We start from the raw sequence: 22,506 nt of genomic DNA on the forward strand, positions 1-22,506 counted from the left end.
CACAATAACCTGCTGACCCCTTTCAGAGCCTATCAGTGTCTCTGTGACCAGCCAACATCCCTGAAACTGCAATGCCAGAACCTTGTGCTCCTCAGCTGCACCTCAAGGTGAAAATTTAGCTCTAGAGGAGTGTATCCAACTGAATAATTGTGCTGCTTCCAAAATAAATGCTTATTCATGCATAGACTATTAGAGAGACCACATGTAGCATGTGTTAGTCACAAAAGCAATTAACAGCTGCTTTCATCAGCTTTTACTTAACACCTATTTGCAGTTTCTGTGCATTCCAATTTGCTTGAACAACAAAAGCAAAAAAATTGCCCATTTCATTAACAAGTCTCATATTCAAGACACTTTTGTTTCAATGGCACAAAATTAGCTCAATCATAGCATATCTGAGTGTAGTTTTGCTCCACTAACAACAGAGAAAAGATCTTCTCATGCATTAGAAGGAACAAGTACACAAAAAACAAACCAATAAAATGTATTGTACACAGAACTCAGGATGGAGAAAAAAAAGAGATTTCAACAGTACAAGAGCTCTGATTTTTGTTAAACATGATCATTCAAATACTCAATAAACACAAAATTTTCACTGACTATCAGTACAGGTTGCAGGTTTTTTCATACACTGCATCACTTACATGTTAAAAAAGCTGCAGTAATGGAACAAAATTAGAGCAAAAAAAAATTTCACCAACTATAATCCAAGTTGAAATCCTTGTTTCCCTTATTTCACTTTAAAGCATACATTGTCATTCACACAACTACATTCTGGAAGATTTACAAACTCAAGTAATGCTTAGTTGTGGCAGTTTATCTTTGTTTTCTGTGCCAGCTATGTATCTAAAGGTGCAGTTATTTGCAGGCTCATTTCTGGCCCTGCCCAGAGGCCCTGCAGGGCAGGGAGGGGAGCAGAGGGAAAGGTGACCCACGCTGCCACCTGAGGGACTGCCAAGAACACAACTGGGGCAACTTCATGTCACTGGATCTGAGCAGCCTCACGACTTGAAAACTGCTGCTGTACTCCTGAAAACCAGTCCTGGGCCTGGAATGTTTAATACTTTCGTTTTTATAGTCCTAACCAAGGAGTTGCTTTGGTTCCATTTTTAAAAATACTTTATTCTGAGACACTGAGCATTAATGAGTTGTCCTGTGAAGAAGTTACTCACCTATCAACTTTGCAAGCTTTGTACCAGCCCCCATACTCTCCAAAAGATGTGCCATCTTTTTGCTTTCCCTAGAACAAAGGTACAGTTGAAAAAAATACCTGATTTGCAACCTAAACAAATATAAGCTCCAAAGAAGATTTACAACAACAGTCTTACTTTGCATTCTTCCCTCTCTTCTGCATGCATCCAGATAGGCTTATTTTCATCTGGTGAAACAAGAAAAGTATTTTATAGAAGAACAAAACTACAAGGTATTGATTGTTGTATTTTCACTACTCTGAAATGAAGCTGAGAACCAGGGAATTATACTATTGTTGCAAAAAAACCTTACTGTCCATATAGAAGCAGCAGATAAATAAAACACAGAGCTCTTTTACAGTTTTGCAATTCTGTCTCTTTCTTATCTGAAGTTAGAAACAGTTACTCCTGAGAAGCTTTGAAGTAAGTATACACTGTCACCCATTTGTCATGTGTCTAGTTCTGTGCTGGAGAACATGAATTTATTTCTTTTATCCTAACAACTACTTTGTCATCTACTAAGTGGTGCATATGCTACTGATATGGAATGCAGTGGAAATGCTTTAGTGGGATTTTTGGTTTATAAAATGCACATGACTTCAATGTACAGTGTAATTCTCCATTTAAACGTATTTTCCCAATTAATATACCAAAAATACCAAAAGGTATTTTCCCCATTCCCTCAATTTAAAGGTATTTTCCCCATTCTTTAAATATGTTAATGGGGAACTTGCATTAACAATGTCTTTATTTATGTCACTAAAATCCTGCATTGACTTTTTCCTGTGACTGGAAAGTGATGTACATTGTTCTGCCTCTATAAAAATACCAAAGTTGGGCTTAGTGGGGTGTAAGATAAATTAGACCAGAAACAAAATCCATAAAACATAAACCCACTAAGTCTACCTCATGTTTTTGAATCAAATGTTTGCTGCTGTATCTAAAAGCCTTCTTATAATGAATGTTACCTCCAACACATCTATCACTCACAGCTCACCTTTTAAGTCCACCTAAAGCAGATAACAATCTTAATCAGGACTCTATTGACTTCTTGCAAATTTTATTCCATAACTATAAAAATAAAACACAAATTCAAATCTAGGGACTCATTTTCTTACCATCTACAGAGCCAAACTCCCGTTCATGAGCACGAGTAAGAATCTCTTTGTACAAAGTTTCCGCTTGCTTAAACTTGCCCTGTTTTAGATAGCAGGATGCCTAAAAACAAAACACCCCCAAAAGATATCAGCACACTGCTTTATTTGTCTGTATAAACAAGAAATACAATACATTGTGGATAGAAGTGCATTTCAATTAATGAGAAATTTTATCTCAGGTCTACTTTGGGAAAGGCTTACCAGATTGTTCTTTGTTTTTGCAACATTTGGATCATCTGGTCCCAGCTTAGTTTGGTAGATTTCAAGTGCCCTCTGATAGTAATATTCAACCTCCTCATATTTACCCTGGTTCTGGCATAGCAAAGCCAAGTTATTTAACTGCTTGGCAACATCAGGGTGATCTTTCCCCAGGACCTGGAAATGAAATACACTGTATTAAAACATTCTCTAATCATCACGTCAGGGTCTAGAAATAAATCATTCAGAAACATCCTGTTAGTTTTATTCCTCCTCAACTCAGCAAAAGCAAAAGCTGCATTTCAAAGATATGAAAATGACTCAATTCTATTGCAAACTGAGAATGATGCAGAACAATCCATGAGGGGAACAAAGTAAGTAGTAAAACAACATTATAGGGAAATTATTATTTATATAAACCAAAAGATGCAGTCTCATGGACTAAAATAGATATCCACATAGAGAATAATCAACTTAAAAAATTTAACTAAGTTTAATTTTTTAATTCCAATGCTCTTGTCAAATCAATTATTTGGCTATCAAAGAGGAAGGAAAAAGGTAAAGAAGTTTCTCACAAAATACAGAATTTAGCATACACCCAGAGTGCTCCAGCAATTCCGTAGCACTACTGGAATTTCCTACTGTTTTCAATTTCAGACACTCCTAACTACTAGGCATTGTTAACCCTGGGGTTTATCTGACAGATCTACCCAACCAAAGCATAAAAAAAGTAAGCATTTAACTTTGCTTTCTCCTTCCCAAAGTCCCTTTAGAGGCTCTGTATTTGTCACTCCTACCTTTTCTCTGATTTCCAGAGCTCGCTTACACAAAGGTTCTGCTTCTTTGTACTTTCCCCGTTTACCATAGAGTACTGCAAGATTGTTAAGAGTTGCTGCCACCTGTCAAAAGCAGAGAAACATTAAGTGCACTGAAATGTGCTGATACAAATACTTGACAAATGAGCACATCTGCAAGGCATTGATGTTATTAAATTTTCCATGCACAGGATAGACCTCTTGAAATTTGGAAGTGAAGAAATAATTATTATTAAATGCATACATACACAACAGAGGAAAGAAAAATCTAAATCATGAAGTAATTTTGCTTCCTTTGTGGAAATGTCATTTAGTGCACACATCTTCACATGTTCTTCTCTCACATCTACACTTTGAGCTGCCCTGCATCCCCCAGGCCACGACAGTATCACATGAATTTTCCAAATGCTTGATTTACATTTCATTTACAAGCAGCAGTAAATGAAACCAGACGTGTCCCTTCAATCTGAGTATAGTAAAGAGATTTGAGTAAGCAAAAATCTTTCTTCACAAATTGATTTCTCACAAAAAATCCAGGCAATCCAAAATCAAGTATGGGCAAATTATTTATGGTGAAACAGCAGCGAATAGAATGTGGCCTCCTACCTGTACTGTTTAAAGACAAGTCAAGTCTTACAACCTTTCCTGTTGAGTTTGATATTAGAATTAGTTGATAAAAAGTTGAGTGAAAAACAAACTAAAATGATGCTATTGCAAGTATACAAACCGCTGGATGATCTTTGCCCAAAGTCTTTTCACGGATGGCCAAGGCATCATTCAGGAGATTTGCTGCATCTTTGTATTTGTTCTGGTCTCTGAATTGTAAAGAGATGTAATTAACACTGGGGATTCAGGAATGAAAAATCATTAAAATTAAGCTGAGTTCACTGCTGACCTAAAGATGCTACTATTAAAGAATAATTGAGAATATAATCATAAATTAGGAAGTAGAATCCTGAAGCCTGTAACTGTAAATAGTTTAATAGTTGAGGACTATACTGAGCATGTACCATTTCTACATTGCTGTCCCACCCTCTTGATTACCTTGAAGTGGGTAATCAAGACATGTCCCCTAAGTAGACAAAAAAAAACCAACAAAAATCAAACCCAGCCTCATTCCCAAAGCAAAGGTATAGGCAAAAATACAACAATTGTTCAACTTTTAAGTATAGGGCGACATACAAATATTTCAGGAACTTCTTGAGGGTTTTAATAATAATTTTAAAAAGGAAACTAGAACAGGGAAAAAATTCTAGTCTCAACATTAAAAGGTTGTAGCCAAATAGATAAATACCAGTGAAATAATTACTTAGTTATGTCAGTATACCAACCTGTACACCAAAGCAAGTATGTTCAACATAGTGGCAACATCAGGATGGTCATGACCTGAAGTCTTCTCCAGATCTTCAAGAGCTTGTTTACAGAGAGGCACAGCAACCTCATATCTCCCTTGGGAAGCATACTGGATAACAAGATTATGTAGGGTCCGTAACCTTGCTGGAATTTCATAGCCCCCTTGTTGGGCAGCAGCTGCTGCACTGCTGTGCTGCTGTTGAACTGAAAGAAATCCACAAAATTTCAACTTGTGTAAAAGATGACTGTAAATAAAACACCTCACTTGAGTGCTCAGTGGTACAAAAAGAGACTCACTGAATTTTATTTCTTCAATACACAGAATTAGCATTAGAGCATAGGGTCACAGCAGTCAGGCTGTCTTCAATAGTGACAGTGGAAGTATGATTGTTTTATTCCTCATATGCTGTCCAGTATTGTATTACTATTATTTTTACAGTTCTCATAGCTCAAAGGGCTAAATGTAATAAACTAATGAAGAAAGCAGGAAACTATTTTGGCTCAGCAAACCATTCTCAAGATTATATAATAATTTTGTACTTACAAATATTGCTGTTTTCATATGACAAGGAACACTAACATACATAAGCTGAATATCTGCAGAAAAGCTTTCTCCTTTATTCTCTAAACATACTTTTTTTGTTTCCCTTTGTTTGCTACGCCAAGGAGCACTTAAGATTAGCAATAAAGGACTGAAACACCTTGAATGCCAGAAACAAGAGCTGCAAGACAAAAGGCCCTGAGTCAAAGTCAACCTTCAAGTTTTACTGACTAACCCTCAAGCTTAGCCATTTATTTTCCAGTAGCTCCTAACCTTTGGTTGTTGCAACCCTTACTCTCCTATTGCCCCCAAAAACCCTTACTCTCCTACTGCCTCCTTTTCTCTTCACCTGACCAATTTCTGAGATTTAGAATATTCTGTCTTGTTCATTTTCATTAAACTCTAGAAAACAAGTTTATCACTCTCTGAGCCTGGCTTTATTCTCTCCTTTCTATTAAGCAAAAACCACTCTCACAGAAAGTGGAAGCCTTTTTATGACAGTGGAATCACACAAGTCCAAGCCTATACCCAGAGTCACTGCCTGCCAAACCACTGAAGAATTTCAGCATTTTTGTGGAAGGTCAGAGAAATCACTGACATGTCAACTTTGTCTTTTGTAAAGAGAAGGGAGCTTTGCCTCTCAACCTTCCAACTACAAAATTCTAGGGAAGCAAGGAAGCTCATGATCAACACTGACCTGCTGCAAACCCTTCAGGCCTTCCCTTCAGTGCTGACTATGTGCTGACAAGAATGCAGTGTACCTTGTATGCAAGCCCATAAAGGAAACTTGAAATTGCTGATTGCAAAGGTGGGTCTCTTTAAGAGAGACATTTTTAAGACATTTTCCCTCAAGTCATTTGTCTGGTAAAAACCATTCTGCTCCCATCACACTACACTGACTCCACAACATCAATATGTTCTGTTAACAAACATACAAATACCACATTCCACTAAGCAGAGCTTACTTATCTACCAAGAGCTTTATTCAGTCACACTACCAAACATCTGCCTCAAGTTCCACAGCATATTCCTCAGTCCTGCTCACCTGAAGACAAACAATGCTTCCACAATTAGTACTAAAACCAATGCAGACAATCTTAGCAAAGGACAAAAGACTATATGAAAAAGATTTCATACTGAAATCTGCCACAAAAATCTCAAATCAGATAATTTAAGAGGTCATAAACAGAATCCACTATCTGGTTAGAATCTGCCTCAGTCACTTGCAACTAACCATTCAGAGAACCCAAAGAAGGATAACAGGAGAAATTCTGAATTTAAATCGCTCTGAACTTTACAGCACCTAGTAAACTCTAAAAAACCTAAGCCCCAGTTCTGTACACACCAATGTACAGAATGTGTATCAATTTTTGGATTCCTTATTCTAGCAGAGGCATTCACCACTTCAGCTGTGTTGCAGAGATCCCCAAGCATGAACACAGTTTTTTAAAGTGCATCTTTATATTCTGCACTGCAGAAACACACCAACAAAGTAGTCTGAAGTACACTTACTTCCTTGTCCTTGGTCATCCTCATCATTGGGAAACAGATCATCCAAAGGCTCTTTGGTGGAATCCGAATCTTTATCCTCCTGCAGAACAAGCCCAAACCCAACAAATTAAATCTAAGGCAAAAGAGGGCAGGCCAATTAACCAGCAATGTTAAAGGAAAACCCCACATTCAGAATTGACAAGAATAACATTTCTCACTGAAGTTTTACAAAGGTAGGTCTTATATTTTAATGTATTTACACACTCTGTCCCAAAACAATACAGGACACCTTCAGAAGGGCCAGGAATAGAAATGAGGTCTCCTAGACTTCAGTCTCAATTTGAGCACACAAGAACACATTTGCCATTCTCACAGAGGCACTAGGTCTCATGAAAGCACCCACTGAAGAGAAAGCACTGCTCACTACAGAACTGTCCATGGTACCTTTCTCAGTCATAAACACAGTTATAGCTGGGCAAGGGAGAGGAATAAGGAGATCTCAATTTCTGAGTACTCAACTTCTGTACAAATAATTAGATTTTGCAATTATAGTCTGGAAGGTTCAAAAATTAAAAAACAAAACAAGAACACTTGAAAGGCAGTTAATTTCCAATAGTCTCCATCTGGAACCATATTAATTTCTACACAATCCATCAGTTTAAAATGATTTTAAGCATCTACATATAATTTCAAATATAAAATGAAGAGACAGATCATCCCTCAATCCTGTTTCCTAAATACTGAGCCTACACAATATAAATAGTTGAAGTTCTCAGAAAGGATAAGCTCAGTAAGGAGAAAACCCAGAGGCAGAACACATTTTTCTGTCTCTCCAATCAACACCTTTTTCCACAGATGAGAAAAAGCCAACTGCTGGTGCTGGCACTCAAATTCAATGATGGCACAGCAAGGGCACTGTAAAAGCAGCAAATTAATGGGACTACATCTCAGATAAGATGTTCATAATTTTAAATGTTGACTCCAACCTCATACTGAGTCTATACAACAAACTATTACAAAGGCTAGAAGCAGACACTGTCCATATGGTTAGCAAAACTATAAAGATGCTTGGCTTACTTGGACTCTATTTGTTAATTAAACTTCAAATAATGAAGCTATTTAATTCATCTGCAGAGTACAGTCTGACAATATAGCACATCACAATCCCAATATTCCCTCCTCTGCCCCTTTTCTGAGCAGGCTTCACTGGCAAATCCATCTACAAATATCAAATAATGGAAAAAATTCCAGGTGCAACTGACCAAAACAACTCTCATAATGTACAATATTTTAAAAAGGATTAGTCAAGCAGTCAGTTAAGCATGAGTAAATCACACCCATTTTTAACCATTAAAATTGCTGAAACATTTCAACCATTAAAATTGCTGAAAAACTGCACTTTCCAAGTCACCACTGAGAAGATCTGAACACACAAAATTAGATCTTTCTCTACAGTGCCACCTAACCTAAGGAAGCCAAATAAAAGTATAAAATGAAGGGCAAATAAATCAGAAGTCTTTTTAAGCAGTAAGTTCCTTCTGTAAATTAAAGCTGTGTCCATTTTCTCTCTGAACCTAAGAATATGTAACACAATGGGCTTGTATACATGCAGATGATTACTGTGTCTGGCAGATGGTCCTGAAAGGGGATTCAATAACATCTTATCCTTGTGTGAATTCTCAACAGATACAAAAGCTGTGATTTCACAAGACAAAAATGAAGTATTTTTCCTGCAGTCAAAATAAGCCAAGTCCTCTAGGTATGTAAAATGTCTCACAGCTTATACTTCTCACTTATTTTTACTGCTAAGTTTATAGAAGTGAGATTTTTGCTTTGGCCCAGTTCTTCATATTTTTAAGCTACTAAATGAGCATTTATCAATTCTGTTCCTCATGTATTTTATTATCTGCAGACAGTAGAATATATGCTCTCTTAAAATAAGAATGAGCTTTCAGAATCATTCTGCAAACTATGTGACACTAGTACAAGGTAGTATTTTAGAAACAAATACATCTAAGGGACAAATAAAATGTATCTGTTATTTCTTGTTAAACAGGCAGATTACAACACGTGGAAATGTAAGGTGCTTTTACTATGGAGGTACTTACTGATGGTGAAATATCATCATCATATTTTTTTAATTGATTCATGAATTCTAGGTGTTTCTTCTCCTCCTCCAGCTGAGCCACAGACTGCTCACTCTTCTGCAGTTTCTGCTGTGTATTGGCGAGTTCATCCCGCAGCCACTGATTCTCCTGGCACAGCCGGCGAACCTGAGCCCGCAGCTTCTGCTTCTCTGATTCCACTGCATTTAAGTGATTTGACAAAGCCATCATTACCTGAAAAGCAGAATGTGTCACATGGCATACTTCCCCTAGAATGCAGTCCTGTTCACAACATACAAGGCTTCCATTATTTAAACCTGTGTCAGGTGTGAAATCTGGTAAACATTTCTTTTTCTCTTCATTTTAGATATGGTTCTCACTTTTCCTCTAAACCTTTTTACCATTTAGAATGATTTGGGCTGGAAGGGGCCTCTGAGATCACCTCTTTCCAGCCTCCTGCCATGGGTAGGGACACCTTCCCACTAGACCAGGTTGCTCAAAGCCCCATCCAGCCTGGCCTTGAACACTTCCAGAGACAGGGCACATGTTCCCCTACCTCACCACCCTCACAGGGAAGAATTTCTTCCTAAATCAAATCTAAACCCACTTTCTTTAGTTTGAAGCCATTCTGCCTTGTCCTATCACTACATGACTTTTCAAAGTCCCTCTTCTTGTAAGCCCTTCTAGCCCTGGAAGGGGCTCTAAGATTTCCCTGCAGCTTTCTCTTCTCACCTCTCTCAGCCTGTCTCCAGCCCCAGTTGTCATCCTGTGCCTCCTCTGGACTTGCTCCAACAGGTCCCTGTCCTTCTCTTGCTGGGGTCCCAACCTAGAGGAACTCTTTACTAAATAATTGTTTTCCATGATGCTATCAGAAGTTAAAATTGTTTCAGAATTCCCTGAACATTGAATATAATCTTAAAATACATGAAAAATTTGAACGAGATTACTGAACTGGAAATCTTTGTTCCACTAACATAAAATGGAGCAGTAATACATTCAACTTGCAGGATCACAAAAATAACCCAAAACCTGACACAGAGTTCTAATTTAGCACCTTCCAGACAAAAAAGGGAGTTGTATACATGCTTATAGCTCCTAAATTGAACACCTCAGCATAATGGTAACACTTCAAAGGGATATTTATTTCACTGAGATGTGCATGTGCAACTGAACACACAATTTATAGATGCATTTTATACTACTAACCATAAGCTGGAGTGTGCAGACTTTCAAACACAGTCACGTTAAGGGCAAAAAATAGAACACCCATGAAAGCAGCTTACTTGGACTGGGTTGGTTTTTTTTGCTGAGCAAAGTTAAATGAAAAAGGAGCTTATTAAGAGAAAGCCAAACACTACCAGCAGAAGATATTCTCCCTTCACTGTTTATGCAATCTCCCACTGACACATGCAGAACAGCTGGCAGCAGTCCCAGGATGCACACCTTGCCAGAGTGGACCACTGGTGAGAGTACAAATCTACACATCCCCAAGTTACTTGTATTTCATCTCCTCAAGTTCATGTTTTTTTTAAAAACAAAGTTATCTTTAAGTGGTTTTAAACTAAGTATTTAATATGAAACAGATTGTGTCCTTAGCTGAAATTTCAGGTGTCAAAATGTTCATTAAGCCTTTAGAAACTAATTTTTCCTGTAAAGGTAAGGAAAACTCCAGGTATGATTTCCTAATACCAGTCCAAAGCTCCAGATTCCATGTACCTTTTTACATATTAAAAATTTTTCTAATATTTTAATTACTTGGTCAATTCAAACAGTGGCATTTATATAATGAGAAAGCATATTTAGGAAAATTGTGATAATAGAGTCAACATATTCAAACACTGAAGAAGCTACAATGGCAAACTAAAATATTTTGTAATCTTACTCACTAGAATTATCTGAAAGAAAAGTCTGATTACTTCTTTAGCAAAGTTAGTTTCATTTTCATGGAAATAACACATCACCAGACCTACATGCATGCCACAAAAAAAATCTATTTCCCTATCTTAAATTTAAAAATTAAAAAAAAAAATACTACATTGTTACAACTCAAAGCATTCAGGAGGAGCAGCCTTATCAGGTCTGAGAGCAGCAGTCTGAAGTGTAACTGGCTCCCTAACAAAGGCAGCAAATGCAGACTTGTTGGCTCCTCAGCACTGCAGTTCACAAAGTACCATGGGAGGCAAACAAGGCAGGAACATCTGCAACTGAGGCTCCTGATAGAGTAAAATTCAGAACTGGCTTCTCACAGTCCTAATACTACACAGAAGTTACTCATTCACTTGCACATCTACAAACAAACATTAAAGGTAACTCAACTATTGCAATTTTACTCCATGTATCTTCTAGCATTTTCCTCCTACACAAGGCACCAAAGAGTGTACAATATATACAATTTGTCCAGGGCTTCTACATTCCCCTGCCTGATAACCCACATTTCATTCTCTCAGCCTCAATTCACCATGATCCAATGCACACAGCTTCCAGATCAGCACACAATAACAGCTCAGGCCAGAAGAGAAGCCTGAGCACAGCTACAGACCAACAGAAAGCCTATTAATGTAGAACTCACTCACTGGCATTCTCAACTCATTTGCAAACACTCTCCAATTTTACAGGGATGACTGTCAAATCACATCATTTCAGGTTTTTGAGTTAGTACAGAATATCATAAATATAGTCCTGACAACCCAATAAACATACAACTTTTCACTTATCTTCTGCAGATGGTATCTTCACCAGCTAAGAGTCCACAGAAATTAGCTCAGAGTCCTCTCTTTAATGCATCAGTCAAAGTTGTTCAGATTCTGTACTCAAGTCCTAAACTTTAAAATGCTTTTAGTTTCAATTTTGGTTTAGTAAAATGTTCAATAAACATTAGAGATTCTTAAGCTTTAAAAGCATCATGTGCAACTATAAAAAATCTGAGTCAAGGGAATATAAACATGAATTTAAGGCTACACCAAAGCTCAAAGGCTGGAGAAAATACATTTATTATATGTGAGTTTGTTTGAGACCTTTCTATGCCATCTTTTAGAGTTAAAATGCCACTGCTCAGTTCTTGAGCTGCTTGAACATTACCTGCCTAATGCCTGATGTGGAAAGTCTAAACAGAAAATGTTTGGACTGAATGCCACTGATGTCAAGTGGAGCCCAGTCACGAGTGCTTTAACACTACCCCCATAATCAGCTCTGTAACACAGCATGATGCACAGTAACTACCTCTATTAATTACAGCAGCTTTTGTCCATTATATCCAAGAATAATATAAATGCCCCAGCATATCACAAATATCTGGGGAGAAATGTCTGAAATGCTTCATTTTTACCACAACTTTACCTGTGCTTCACTAAGGCCAAGCTCCAGCATTTCCAGTGACTTTCGAATCATGTTTGATTTTTCCTCAACCAGATTAGTTTCATCATCTTTCTTCAAACATTTCAAAGTTTCAAGTAAGCTCTGTAAAATTGAATTGTGTTCATTCTTCAGTGCCTCTAGTCCATTAATCACTTGCTTAGTTTTGGCAATGATTTCATCTTGAGTAAGCTTCTCCAACTTCTCTTCCTTTAAATACACCATTGTGGACATGTTTTCATACATTCTGAAATGGAAGAATATGCTAGTTAGTACAAAAGGAAAAATAAAATAAGCATTTAAGTGAATAAGGTTTGAAAGGTATATTCAGAATACAATTATATTTGTGCACAATTTTTACAATATTTCCATGTCCTGAGTTTGTACAGTGTCAACTTCCCCAGTTTCTATTTCCAGATTTAACATTAACACTCACTGATAAACCAAAAATAAAAACATATCAAGAAACACAGACTATGACGTGGCCTTAGAATTTGTAGCAACTACTGAGGAACAGGGCTGCACCTCCAGGATTCTGTTTGTGAAAAAGAAAAGTAGGTGGTGTATAAAATACACACCATAATAAATATAGCTATTTGGAGATGCCACTGATCTGCAGTTCTCTTAAAAAAACTCACAAGATGGAGCTTGAAGAATTTGAAGAAATATCACATGGCCTTCTGAAAGAGTTCATCAGTCAGTCATGAGAAAAGTAATTTTTCTCCTGCAAAAAGGTAACACCAGCCTCATCCTTTCCCAAGGACTACAAAAGCTCTTACCACTGCGTATTTTGAACATCACAACTACCCCCAGGACAACTTTAATTCATTATTTTAACTCCACACTTAACACACAGATATTCAATTGCCTACAGCTTTGATGCAGCTGCTTTGATGAAGATGGAACACCTGCCTCATGCCAGAAAAAACAGTTTATACAGTACAACCCTTGCAGCAAGAAACATTTCACTGTGCTATTTTATCAGTATCTAAAGCATTACCCTAAAGATAGTAAATTTCTGGATGTTTGTCAACACCTCTACCAAATGCAAATTAAGACCCAGAACAGCTTAGAAACTCAGATTCTCTAATTATCACACATGCTGTTACTGAACTGACAAACAAGCTTATAGATGTAAAATTTAAACAGAACATACACAAACCATTTGACCCTTTTTAAATGTCACCAGAAAAATGTTCTATAATGAAAATAAAGACTTGAGAAATTACTCCTCTATAACTCAGCTATTTAAATCTTTGAGTGAACCAGGAAGTATAAATTAGAATAAAACAGGAAAGATTTTTCAAAAGCAATAAATTATCCCATGTATGTGAAGACACTGGGTAAGCATTAACAAACTAACATTTAAAACTAATTAAAACTGCATTAAAACTTTGTACTTCAAAAGCTAGTCTAATTTTAGGAGAAAGCAAAAAAAATTGGAACCACTTAAGTCTTGAATTAAGACTGTAAGAAGATGCACATATGCACATCATGACAACAGCCAAAGGATGTGCTCTTATGCTTTTGTATTATATTAAAAATAAAAGGCTGCTTTTTGTTTATATGTGCTCAAATTACCTCTCTGTGATGATGTCCTGCAATACAATACCCAGAAGGCACAGCCACTTGTTACCAAACCAAAGCTGTAGATGACAGTAGGATTTTTTTGTAATAATCTGAAAACACAGAATATGGGGAAGTGTGAACTTGGTTTTACCCAGATTTGTGAATATGAAGTTACTGAATTACAGTAACTTCATATTCACAAATAAATCAATATAAAACATATAAATCCGTATAAAGCAACTAATCTAGCATGGCATACGAAATTAACCCATGAAGACCTGATGAGGAGAATGACATTTGCACATTTCCCACTTCTAACCTGAGAACTATTACTCAGAATGCTTAAAAAGACAGTTTTAAATTACTCTCTGAAGTTGTGTAGAAAAATGAACTGCAATTTAATGTGGGCCAAATTTGCAAATAAGTGCTTCTAACACACAGTCATATAGGAAATGGTTATGGGTTATACTAACTTCAGCACACAACCCTAATTAGCCTTGGCACACTTTCCCAGCCTCAATTAACAATTTCCATCCTGAATGCACAGAACTGAACCTTTGGTTATAAAGAAGTAAAACCAGCAGAGACATCTAATGAAGTGACTATTTGTATATCTTTTGTGAACAGAGATAGCAGCAATTCCTTCTGCATGCTTCAATATTCTGTCATTTTACAGCAAAATGAAAAGCGGATGTTTGCATACATATATGTAATGCACACACAGATACTGTCTTCAAAAAATTACACATTTTAAACACCTCAGTAGAAATAAAATTAATTCTAAGTGATGAATACAGATAAATTAACAGATAAATTAAAAGGCCCAGAATACTGGCTGAATATATTGAAGCTGCAACTAAGGATGGCCAAGCCAGCACAGCATCTTTTGAAGAGAGGAGAAGCAGGTTTAAACAAGATGGGGCAAAACCACACTCAAAGCATCCCAGCAGCAGACCTGCTTTATGAATACCTTCCCCCTGTCTCACTCCAGTGTGCCAGGTTTTTTAGCTGCCTCATTCCAACCCCAATGTAGCTAAAAGCCTCCATTGCCTCTGCACTAGCAGCACAAGGGATCTGCTGGAGCTGGAGCCAAGCCAAAAGCTGCATCAAGACAGACGGACATGAAGGTCCTTGCAGCCTGCCAGAGGATTCTCAAGTCTCCTCTAGTGAACACTGTTAGAATCCCAATCTTTCCCACTGACACGAAAGGAATAAATATTTTGGGATAAGTTTTGAGGGGTGTCTGTTGGTGTTCAGAGTTTTACAGATTGTGCTTGGGAGAATAATTTAGAAAACAAGAGGATAACAAACATCTAATTTGTCCTGCTGAGGATAGGTTAGAGGATAACAAACATCTAATTTGTCCCTGACTCTGCGGGAGTAAAATTTATGAATAAATATCTAATAGCCTTTAAGGGCAGTAAGTGAAGGCGTGGTGCTATCATGATTTTTTTAAAATGTATTTTACAAAAGATCAATGCCTGTTCACCAAACAAGCCCCTATTTGAATACATAATCATATAACTGGGGAAGGTTTTGTAAAGGACAAGGACTTGGATTCAGTGACCCCTGTGAGTCCCTTCCAACTCAGCATATTCTGTGATTCTGTAAATTAGATCTGAATGTCCTGAGGCAGCAAATGTCACACAGGAAGCAAACAAATGAAGTTTGTATGCAGGATGTATACAGAGGAAAGGAGACAAAACCCAGCCAGCCTATTGTCACTTCTCAAAAATGTTAACTCTTTTTTCCTACACATTTCCCTACAGAAAAAAAAAAATAGTGTAGGTAAAGGCTTCTTAAGCTCCTGTAAATTTTGTTCTGCACTCCACTGCACTGCAAATTTTACCTGGGCAGGAATTCTAGATTCAAATACTAGTTTTTAGCTCAGTATACAACTGAAAACAAAGCAAAGAATTAAGATGTACAAAGGTTTATAAAACAGAATTTTGGATGAGGAAAAAAAATATGCAATGCAGTCAGACTTACAGATCACTAGATGGCTTAAGAAATTTACCTATTATATTAGGTATGTGTCTGTGTAGATCTTGAATATTATCCTCCTTCTTTTTTTGTGATAATATTGACTATACTGAAGTCCAAAAGTCACTTAATGCTTTCCAACTTCTAGAAAAACCAAGTCACTGCCTTAAAACACACCAAAATAAGTTAATTTTGACAGATCAACATAAAAACCCCTGCAACTAAAGAGGTTTCCACAATATTTTGTAACATAAGCTCAAAACAAAGAAAAGGACTGAGAATAGCAAGAGTCTGAACCAAAGAAAGCACAAAGAAAGCACAGCCAAGCTTTCAGTCTGTAACCACTGGGATAATCTCATCATATACAAACAACTTAAGTGGCTGCTATCTTTAATCAGTTTAAGTATTTTGTTATTCATAAAACTTTCAAACCAACTACACTAGTAATGCTGACATCACAGACTTCTGCCTAAATTTTTCCACAGACATATACATATCACAGCCAGCTACTAAGCTCTCCAGCTCACATTTAAAGATCTCTTACAGAGCTTTTCCTGCCCAGCTGCTTTTAAAGAAGAGTTGTTTTCCTGCAGGTCACTTCAAAATATTCTTGTGCCAAAACATGTACGAATCCCTCTTTGCATAAGAAAACTTATCAAGAAATAATTTCATTCTAAAAGCCCACAATAATTTTTTTCCTTGACTAAAGATTAGCATGGATCCTAAAAACAAATAAATAAAACCATTCTAATTTTTCTTCCTTGGTCTGAATCCCTAAAGACTTCCCCTCTCTATATTGATATTTTTATTATTTAATGAGTTTCAAGTACTAAAAGCTTGGAAGATAAATTTTTAATGTACTTAGTGTCTGATCAAAATTGTTGCAAAATATAATTTTAAATAAATAAATTATAAAACCCCCAAGTCTAAACTGCTTTGTCAAGTGAAATTCTCCCTAAACTTTTTCTCTGAATGTACAGCTAACAGGCAGCATAGCTGAAAATGAATGTGTTCAATGTGTTCATTCATTTTCAAATAATTCAAATAATGTGTTTGCATATAAAAAATAGTAAATCATCTCCCCAACAGCAAAAGCTGCTGCAAGACTGGCTCAAGCCATACCTAGGGGCTCTGTCACCCACATGCACTGCAAATTCCACAAAGTTACAGTGAAAAGTTAAATTAATTTGAGCTTTTTGTATCTCTAATAGGAACCTAACAGTTCACAGTTTCCTAACAATAATCAGTCTATTCAAGGCTTTTAACCCTAATTTCACTCTTAGGTCCTCCTAATTAAATGGCAAGGTTCAGCATCCTACATCTGCCATGTACTTGCTTCAGTTTTGTATGAGCTGCAAATTACAAGTCATTAATTCCCTGCTCAGAGCAAGAACACGTCTCATTACATCATGGAAGGCACCATCCTCAAATGCTACGAGCTGCTTTAACTGCTGATCTTCATAATGTGGAAAACTGCCTTCTCAAACAACCAGCAAAACACTACAGGCTGTTCCAAGAACAAAAACCAAGCAACAAAGGCAAGAGATGAAAGGCAGTTTGGGAAGGACTGAGCAGTGTGTCAAACACCGCATCAGCCGCACCCCTGCTGCAGGCAGCTCAGCAGCAGCAGCAATGACAAGGATGAATCACTCATGGATGCCTTGCATACGCTCAGAAAGGTATTTGTAAAAGCAGTCACATAACAAACACTCCGTTTGGACTATATTGCTGTTATGGCTTTCAGTCAGAATCTCCAAGTCTGAAAGAACAATGATTATCTGTTGTTTTTTTCAAATTTAAGATGTTACATTTCTCTTTACCTGTGAGACTATTTCTGCTGTCACAAGTCATATTCCCATAAGAAATATTTATAATCTTTCCTTTTTTGTCTGATTTGCCTTCCTTTTACTTAAAATGATCCCTTATAGTCAGGAATTTTGTTCCATTACATGATCCCTAAACTCCCAGAGGAAAGGAGCTTTTCCCTCTTGACATATTCAGGACTGCAGCTTCCCTGCCAGTGCTAGTCATCACTCTTCCCATCATCTATATTTGAATCTGCATAAAATAGAAAATCTGGAACTGCACCTGCAAACAGTGTCCTGGTGGAGGTCAGCCTTAAGGCTGACCCAGTTCTATAAACAGAACACTGCTGCACTTCTGCTCTGCCCCGGCTTTCCAAATGCGTGAGCTCAGAAAGCACCTTCAGCATTTAACACACAGGTACACCGGCTGCCTTAAAATAACTCGGTGAGGACAATCAGCAGCACATTCTGGAGGCTGTAAATCACTGACCAGAAGCAGGTAAGAGGATGGAGTTGCACACAACCGAGCAACCACTATTGAGCTACAGAGAAACTCCCCCTTCCCCTAAGGGAGTCACTTTTTCTACCAATTACCAGCTAGTAAGCATCTGAATTTGAAAAAAAAAATGTTACTGTGCTCCTCTGCCAGCCTTCAATTCAGAGCTAGCCCTGAATGCAGAAGTCTGCCCTACCACCTGGTTTAAAGTGAAGCTATGCTAGGTAAATAAATGTCCTGTAAAAAGGACATTTGTAGTTCCTTAATGTCAAGGGCACATATCCCAAGAAAAGCTCAGAATCACATCTGGAATTTGACCTACAGCTTTAACATCACAAAATGTCTGTGTTGGTAAGTAAACTGGACAAACACTCAATCTTTGCAAAGTTTTGGCATTTCTAAAGGCAAGCCCAGAGGTTTCTGAAGAAATGCACAGGACACTAATAATAAGCAAAGGACAGATTGACTAAAAGGAGTAAAACAAAACCCCCTGGAATACTGGTAGAAATCCCCACATCTCCAACAAGGCTGCTGCTTTTCTCTCACGACTGCCAGGAGCAGCTCACTCTCCACATGGCAGCAGTGGGAAGAGGCTGTGGTGGTCTCACGTTCTACCCCTGCAGCACAGCAGCTCCACCTCTGAAAAACACTGCAAGCTCTAGAAAACCTCAATGGCTACCAAAGCCCATGCACTGCATTAAACTATGTTTAAGTGAAGAGGATTATGTGCTTGTTTAGCTGAAGAACACAGCCACTGTACATCTACCTTGATAAATAATCTTGGAATGTTTTAATGTTGGGGCCTGCTATTAAAAAAATTACAAATCATACCTTTCAGGGGAAATCTTCAGATTCTTCTAAAATGAAAAAATTATTACAGAGAAACTCAGACTAACAAACCATATTGCTAAAAAAAAGAGATGATAGCAAAAATAGCTCCTATAAAACCCTTACCAAGGGTGAAGCTGACAATTCTCTTTGAGAAAGCACAAGCTAAGATGATTTGCACTGCTGAGAAAGTACAAGCTAGAAGATTTGCCCTGCTGCAGCGTCCTTTGATTTAGATTTCTGTAGCATGCTACTTCAACACAAATGAACTCTTTCTTAGCAAACATACCTGGATTCTTAAAGGTAGCAAATTCAACACTGTTTTGAAAAAAATACTTTTGCACGTTTCAAAGACAGCTGGTAAAAATGCCTTGAGAGTTATTTCAGCCCTCAGCCTTCTTTATTCTGTAGCAAGCAAACTATTTTAATGAAATTTATTACTTCCTGCTGAAATAGTTAACTGAGTTAAAAATCTGTATACAGTGTAAAAGTATTCAGTGACACAAAAGCTTTCTTTAACTACACGGATTATTCTCCCTCTTAAAGAAAAGATTATGGTGTCAATCCCTTGGCCATGCTGCACTGAATAAACACTGGCTACTAGCTGGCATTTCAATTATCATGATACAGCAAATCTGTATCCTTTTAACTGCAGACAATCCAGATGACCTGCCCATCTAATTCCAAAATCTCTTTTAGACTCAAATATATCTGGAATTCCATAATGCTGCAGGCCAAATCCCATATTGCCTTTCCTGTTCACATACTGCAGCAGACAGAGACCCTCAGATGATATGACTGCCCCTTACACATTATTATACTCATTCCAATTATTTCTGTGGAAGGAATCAAGGGAAAGTATCCTCTTTTTTGCACATCTCATCAACTGCATTTTACCTTCCAAAGGCCTAAAAATACAGTGATTGACACACAGACTAGCAACATATCTTAAAATCACCACAGATTCTCTGAGAAGTGTTAGATACCACAATTGGTCTGGATGTATTATAAGCATGTAAGAGAAAAATTAATTCTCTGTACACATACCTAAGCCCTTCCAATATCTCAGATTTCAAATCAAACTAAGATGGATATTAAGACCCTTCTATGCATTTGGTATCACACCAAAGACTGCTCTTTGTCAAAGCTGAAACAAGTGCAAAAGCAATCTGACAGGTGTGTGTCTAAGGCAGTTCCACAGAGCCAGAGTCAGGAGTCCAGAGGAGCTGCACCAAAAGCCAGACTCTCAACAAGGTACAGCTTATAAACTCTTTGTTAATCAAGGCTGCTATCATCTGTTACATGCTGGTGGTACATAACTTCCTTACTCAAAATCTGAAGCAGCCCTGTGGCAAGATCCAAACTCCATTCTTTTCCAGAATAATAAAACTGCATACAATCCTCTTCTGCTGTTTGGTAGTGTTGGGCAAAACCTAACTGATTTTTTTTTAATTTTAGTTCTGTCCATGGAATATCTGAAGGCAGGCAGACTGCAAACCTCCAAGCCTCCTACCCCTTGGAGCAAGGGAGTTGTCTCCCTCCTGTACCACTGTTGTGCCAACAGAAGCAGCGTCTCTTGGTCTCCTGCAAAGCCAGCACTTCCTCAGCTTCTGTGAGCACTAATAAAACACTTTCAAGCAGCCACCAATGGATGTTGAGAAAGGAGAGCTTTTTCCCTCCCTAAAACACTGACACAACATACCAGTTTAGGTCACAGGAGATTTGCCTTCTCCTGTGAGAGATGAAAACAAAGCCCACCTCACTGGATCACTTTAACAAAAAGGTCATGACTGTATCAAGAGCAGTTACATAAAGACAGAATAAACTTACTTAAATGTATCAGAAGGCAGAGGTGTAACAACTTAAAGAGTAGTTATAATTACCTTTAATTATTAAAAAGTCTTGTCACAAGAATCAAAGATCTATCAAGAGAAATCTAGGCTAATTGTTCAAAAATTGTATTATAGTTTAGTATTTTGTAGTTACAAGGACATGCTTCATACATTATCTATTTTAAGTGGATTGAAAGGAAATTTTGACTGTATTTTAAAATAAATACTGTCAAGAAAGTCTGAGTAACAGATCCATCATCACTTATCAAATTACACAGTTTTTCCCCTCAATATTCCAAGAACCTGCATTGATTTTTGTGTGAAAATAGCACTTGGCTCTTCATGGACTGGCCACCTTGTGCAAACAGGTCTTCAGTGAATTTTGATAAATGTTTTGATAAGGCTGGTTCTTGCTGGTGTGAGAGACTTTGAGACTGGAATACAGTTAGGGCACATAGCACAAGAGGAAATACAGCAACATCCAAAGCTACCTGTCTTGCAATTTGAAGCTTTCATTAGTGTAGACAAAACATTTTTTCAGCTTAACTCTAGCTCTTTCATTTTGCATTGTTATTTTTGGACAAAACCTGCTTTATTGACTAATCAAAGCAAGCATCCATTTATGTTATCTATTTATCTAATCTCTAAACAGCACTTAAGTAGAAGCACAGGAATGTTCCCATCAAATCAGTCTTCCAGAATACATTAGAAATGCTATCAGCTTCCACTTGCTAACATCAATTCTATTATCTTAACCAAATCTACTTTTTATAGCATACCCATAAAGATCTGGAAAATGCATTCAGGAAGGGCAGAGAAGGCCACAGCTTGCCTCATATCACTGCATCCATGTGGGAAGCTCTGCTGACAATTTGCTGTGGGTACTGACTACAATGCTCTTACATGCTTGATGACACTGAAGAAAAGGATTATTTGGACTGAAACAAGAAAAAAAAGTAATTTCTTCTGCTGGCATAAAAGGAACATCCACTAACAGTGCTTCAGCACACAGCAGCCTTTAGGTTTACCAAATCCTTACATTAGATTTTGAAGCTATTTTATAGTTTACATTAAGATGCAAAACCATGCACTGTCTCTTCAAGCTTTAGGGAAAGTATCTTCCTCCTGCTTATCCTTCAATAATTAAAAAAAGAAATGCAAATCCACTAAAAAGGCCGCAGAAAAAGTTTCACAATCAAACTGTTCAGGCCTAACCCTTAGTATTGATAGAGAATCAATGCTAACCCACTCAATATTACATTAAAATCAATACTTTCAATGGCAACTACCAGTTATGAGAATAATTTTTTTTATAGCTTACATATTTAAGTTCATAGAAAGGACAGCAAACAGAAAAACAACTGCATATCACTCACTGATTCTTACCTACGAGTGCAGAAAGCTGACTTAGCTGTAAGGTTGGAAATTATTTCCTTGTGAAATACTCCATAATCTGGAGACGTTATTCTGATGTTCTGAACTCTCCTGGGTCAGGAGCTGCTGAGCAATAGAGCAGGCCCTCACCCAACACTTCACAAAGGCACCTTAGCAGTCTGTGCACTCACACCTGAGGACCAAACCATAGTTCCAACCCCTTCTCTAGTGATCTTTCACATTCCTGACTTACCTTAGCTAGTGCTGGGCACAGAGTGTCCCTTTGGGACTCTGAAATCCTCTCTGTGGTCACACCACTCACATGACAGCTCCCCCCACCCTGCTGCAGGACACTGCTCTTCTGGTGGACTGACACAGAACAAGAGCACACTAACTGGAAAATAAACACAGAAGCTGA

At 37.5% G+C, this 22,506-nt stretch overlaps 1 protein-coding gene across 8 annotated transcripts in view; it reads right to left on the reverse strand.

Annotated features, from left to right (window-relative positions):
- Positions 1–22,506, reverse strand: part of KLC1 (kinesin light chain 1) — a 45,351-nt gene that overhangs the window by 15,939 nt on the left and 6,906 nt on the right. For 6 of the 8 annotated variants that reach the window (XM_064713987.1, XM_064713985.1, XM_064713988.1 and 3 more), the window contains exons 2-11: positions 12,187–12,448; positions 8,854–9,084; positions 6,767–6,845; positions 4,692–4,917; positions 4,088–4,175; positions 3,343–3,444; positions 2,549–2,722; positions 2,309–2,408; positions 1,329–1,378; positions 1,173–1,240 (exon numbers count right to left, since the gene is read on the reverse strand). In XM_064713987.1, coding sequence (XP_064570057.1) covers positions 1,173–1,240; positions 1,329–1,378; positions 2,309–2,408; positions 2,549–2,722; positions 3,343–3,444; positions 4,088–4,175; positions 4,692–4,917; positions 6,767–6,845; positions 8,854–9,084; positions 12,187–12,447 — 1,379 coding nt within the window. In that variant the 5' untranslated portion in view covers position 12,448. Of the gene's footprint in view, positions 1–1,172; positions 1,241–1,328; positions 1,379–2,308; positions 2,409–2,548; positions 2,723–3,342; positions 3,445–4,087; positions 4,176–4,691; positions 4,918–6,766; positions 6,846–8,853; positions 9,085–12,186; positions 12,449–13,782; positions 13,843–22,506 lie in introns of those variants that run through there. The other 2 variants (XM_064713986.1, XM_064713991.1) reach the window with 2 other exon arrangements.

Source organism: Zonotrichia leucophrys, chromosome 5 (assembly GCF_028769735.1).
Source record: "Zonotrichia leucophrys gambelii isolate GWCS_2022_RI chromosome 5, RI_Zleu_2.0, whole genome shotgun sequence".
NCBI lineage: Eukaryota > Metazoa > Chordata > Aves > Passeriformes > Passerellidae > Zonotrichia > Zonotrichia leucophrys.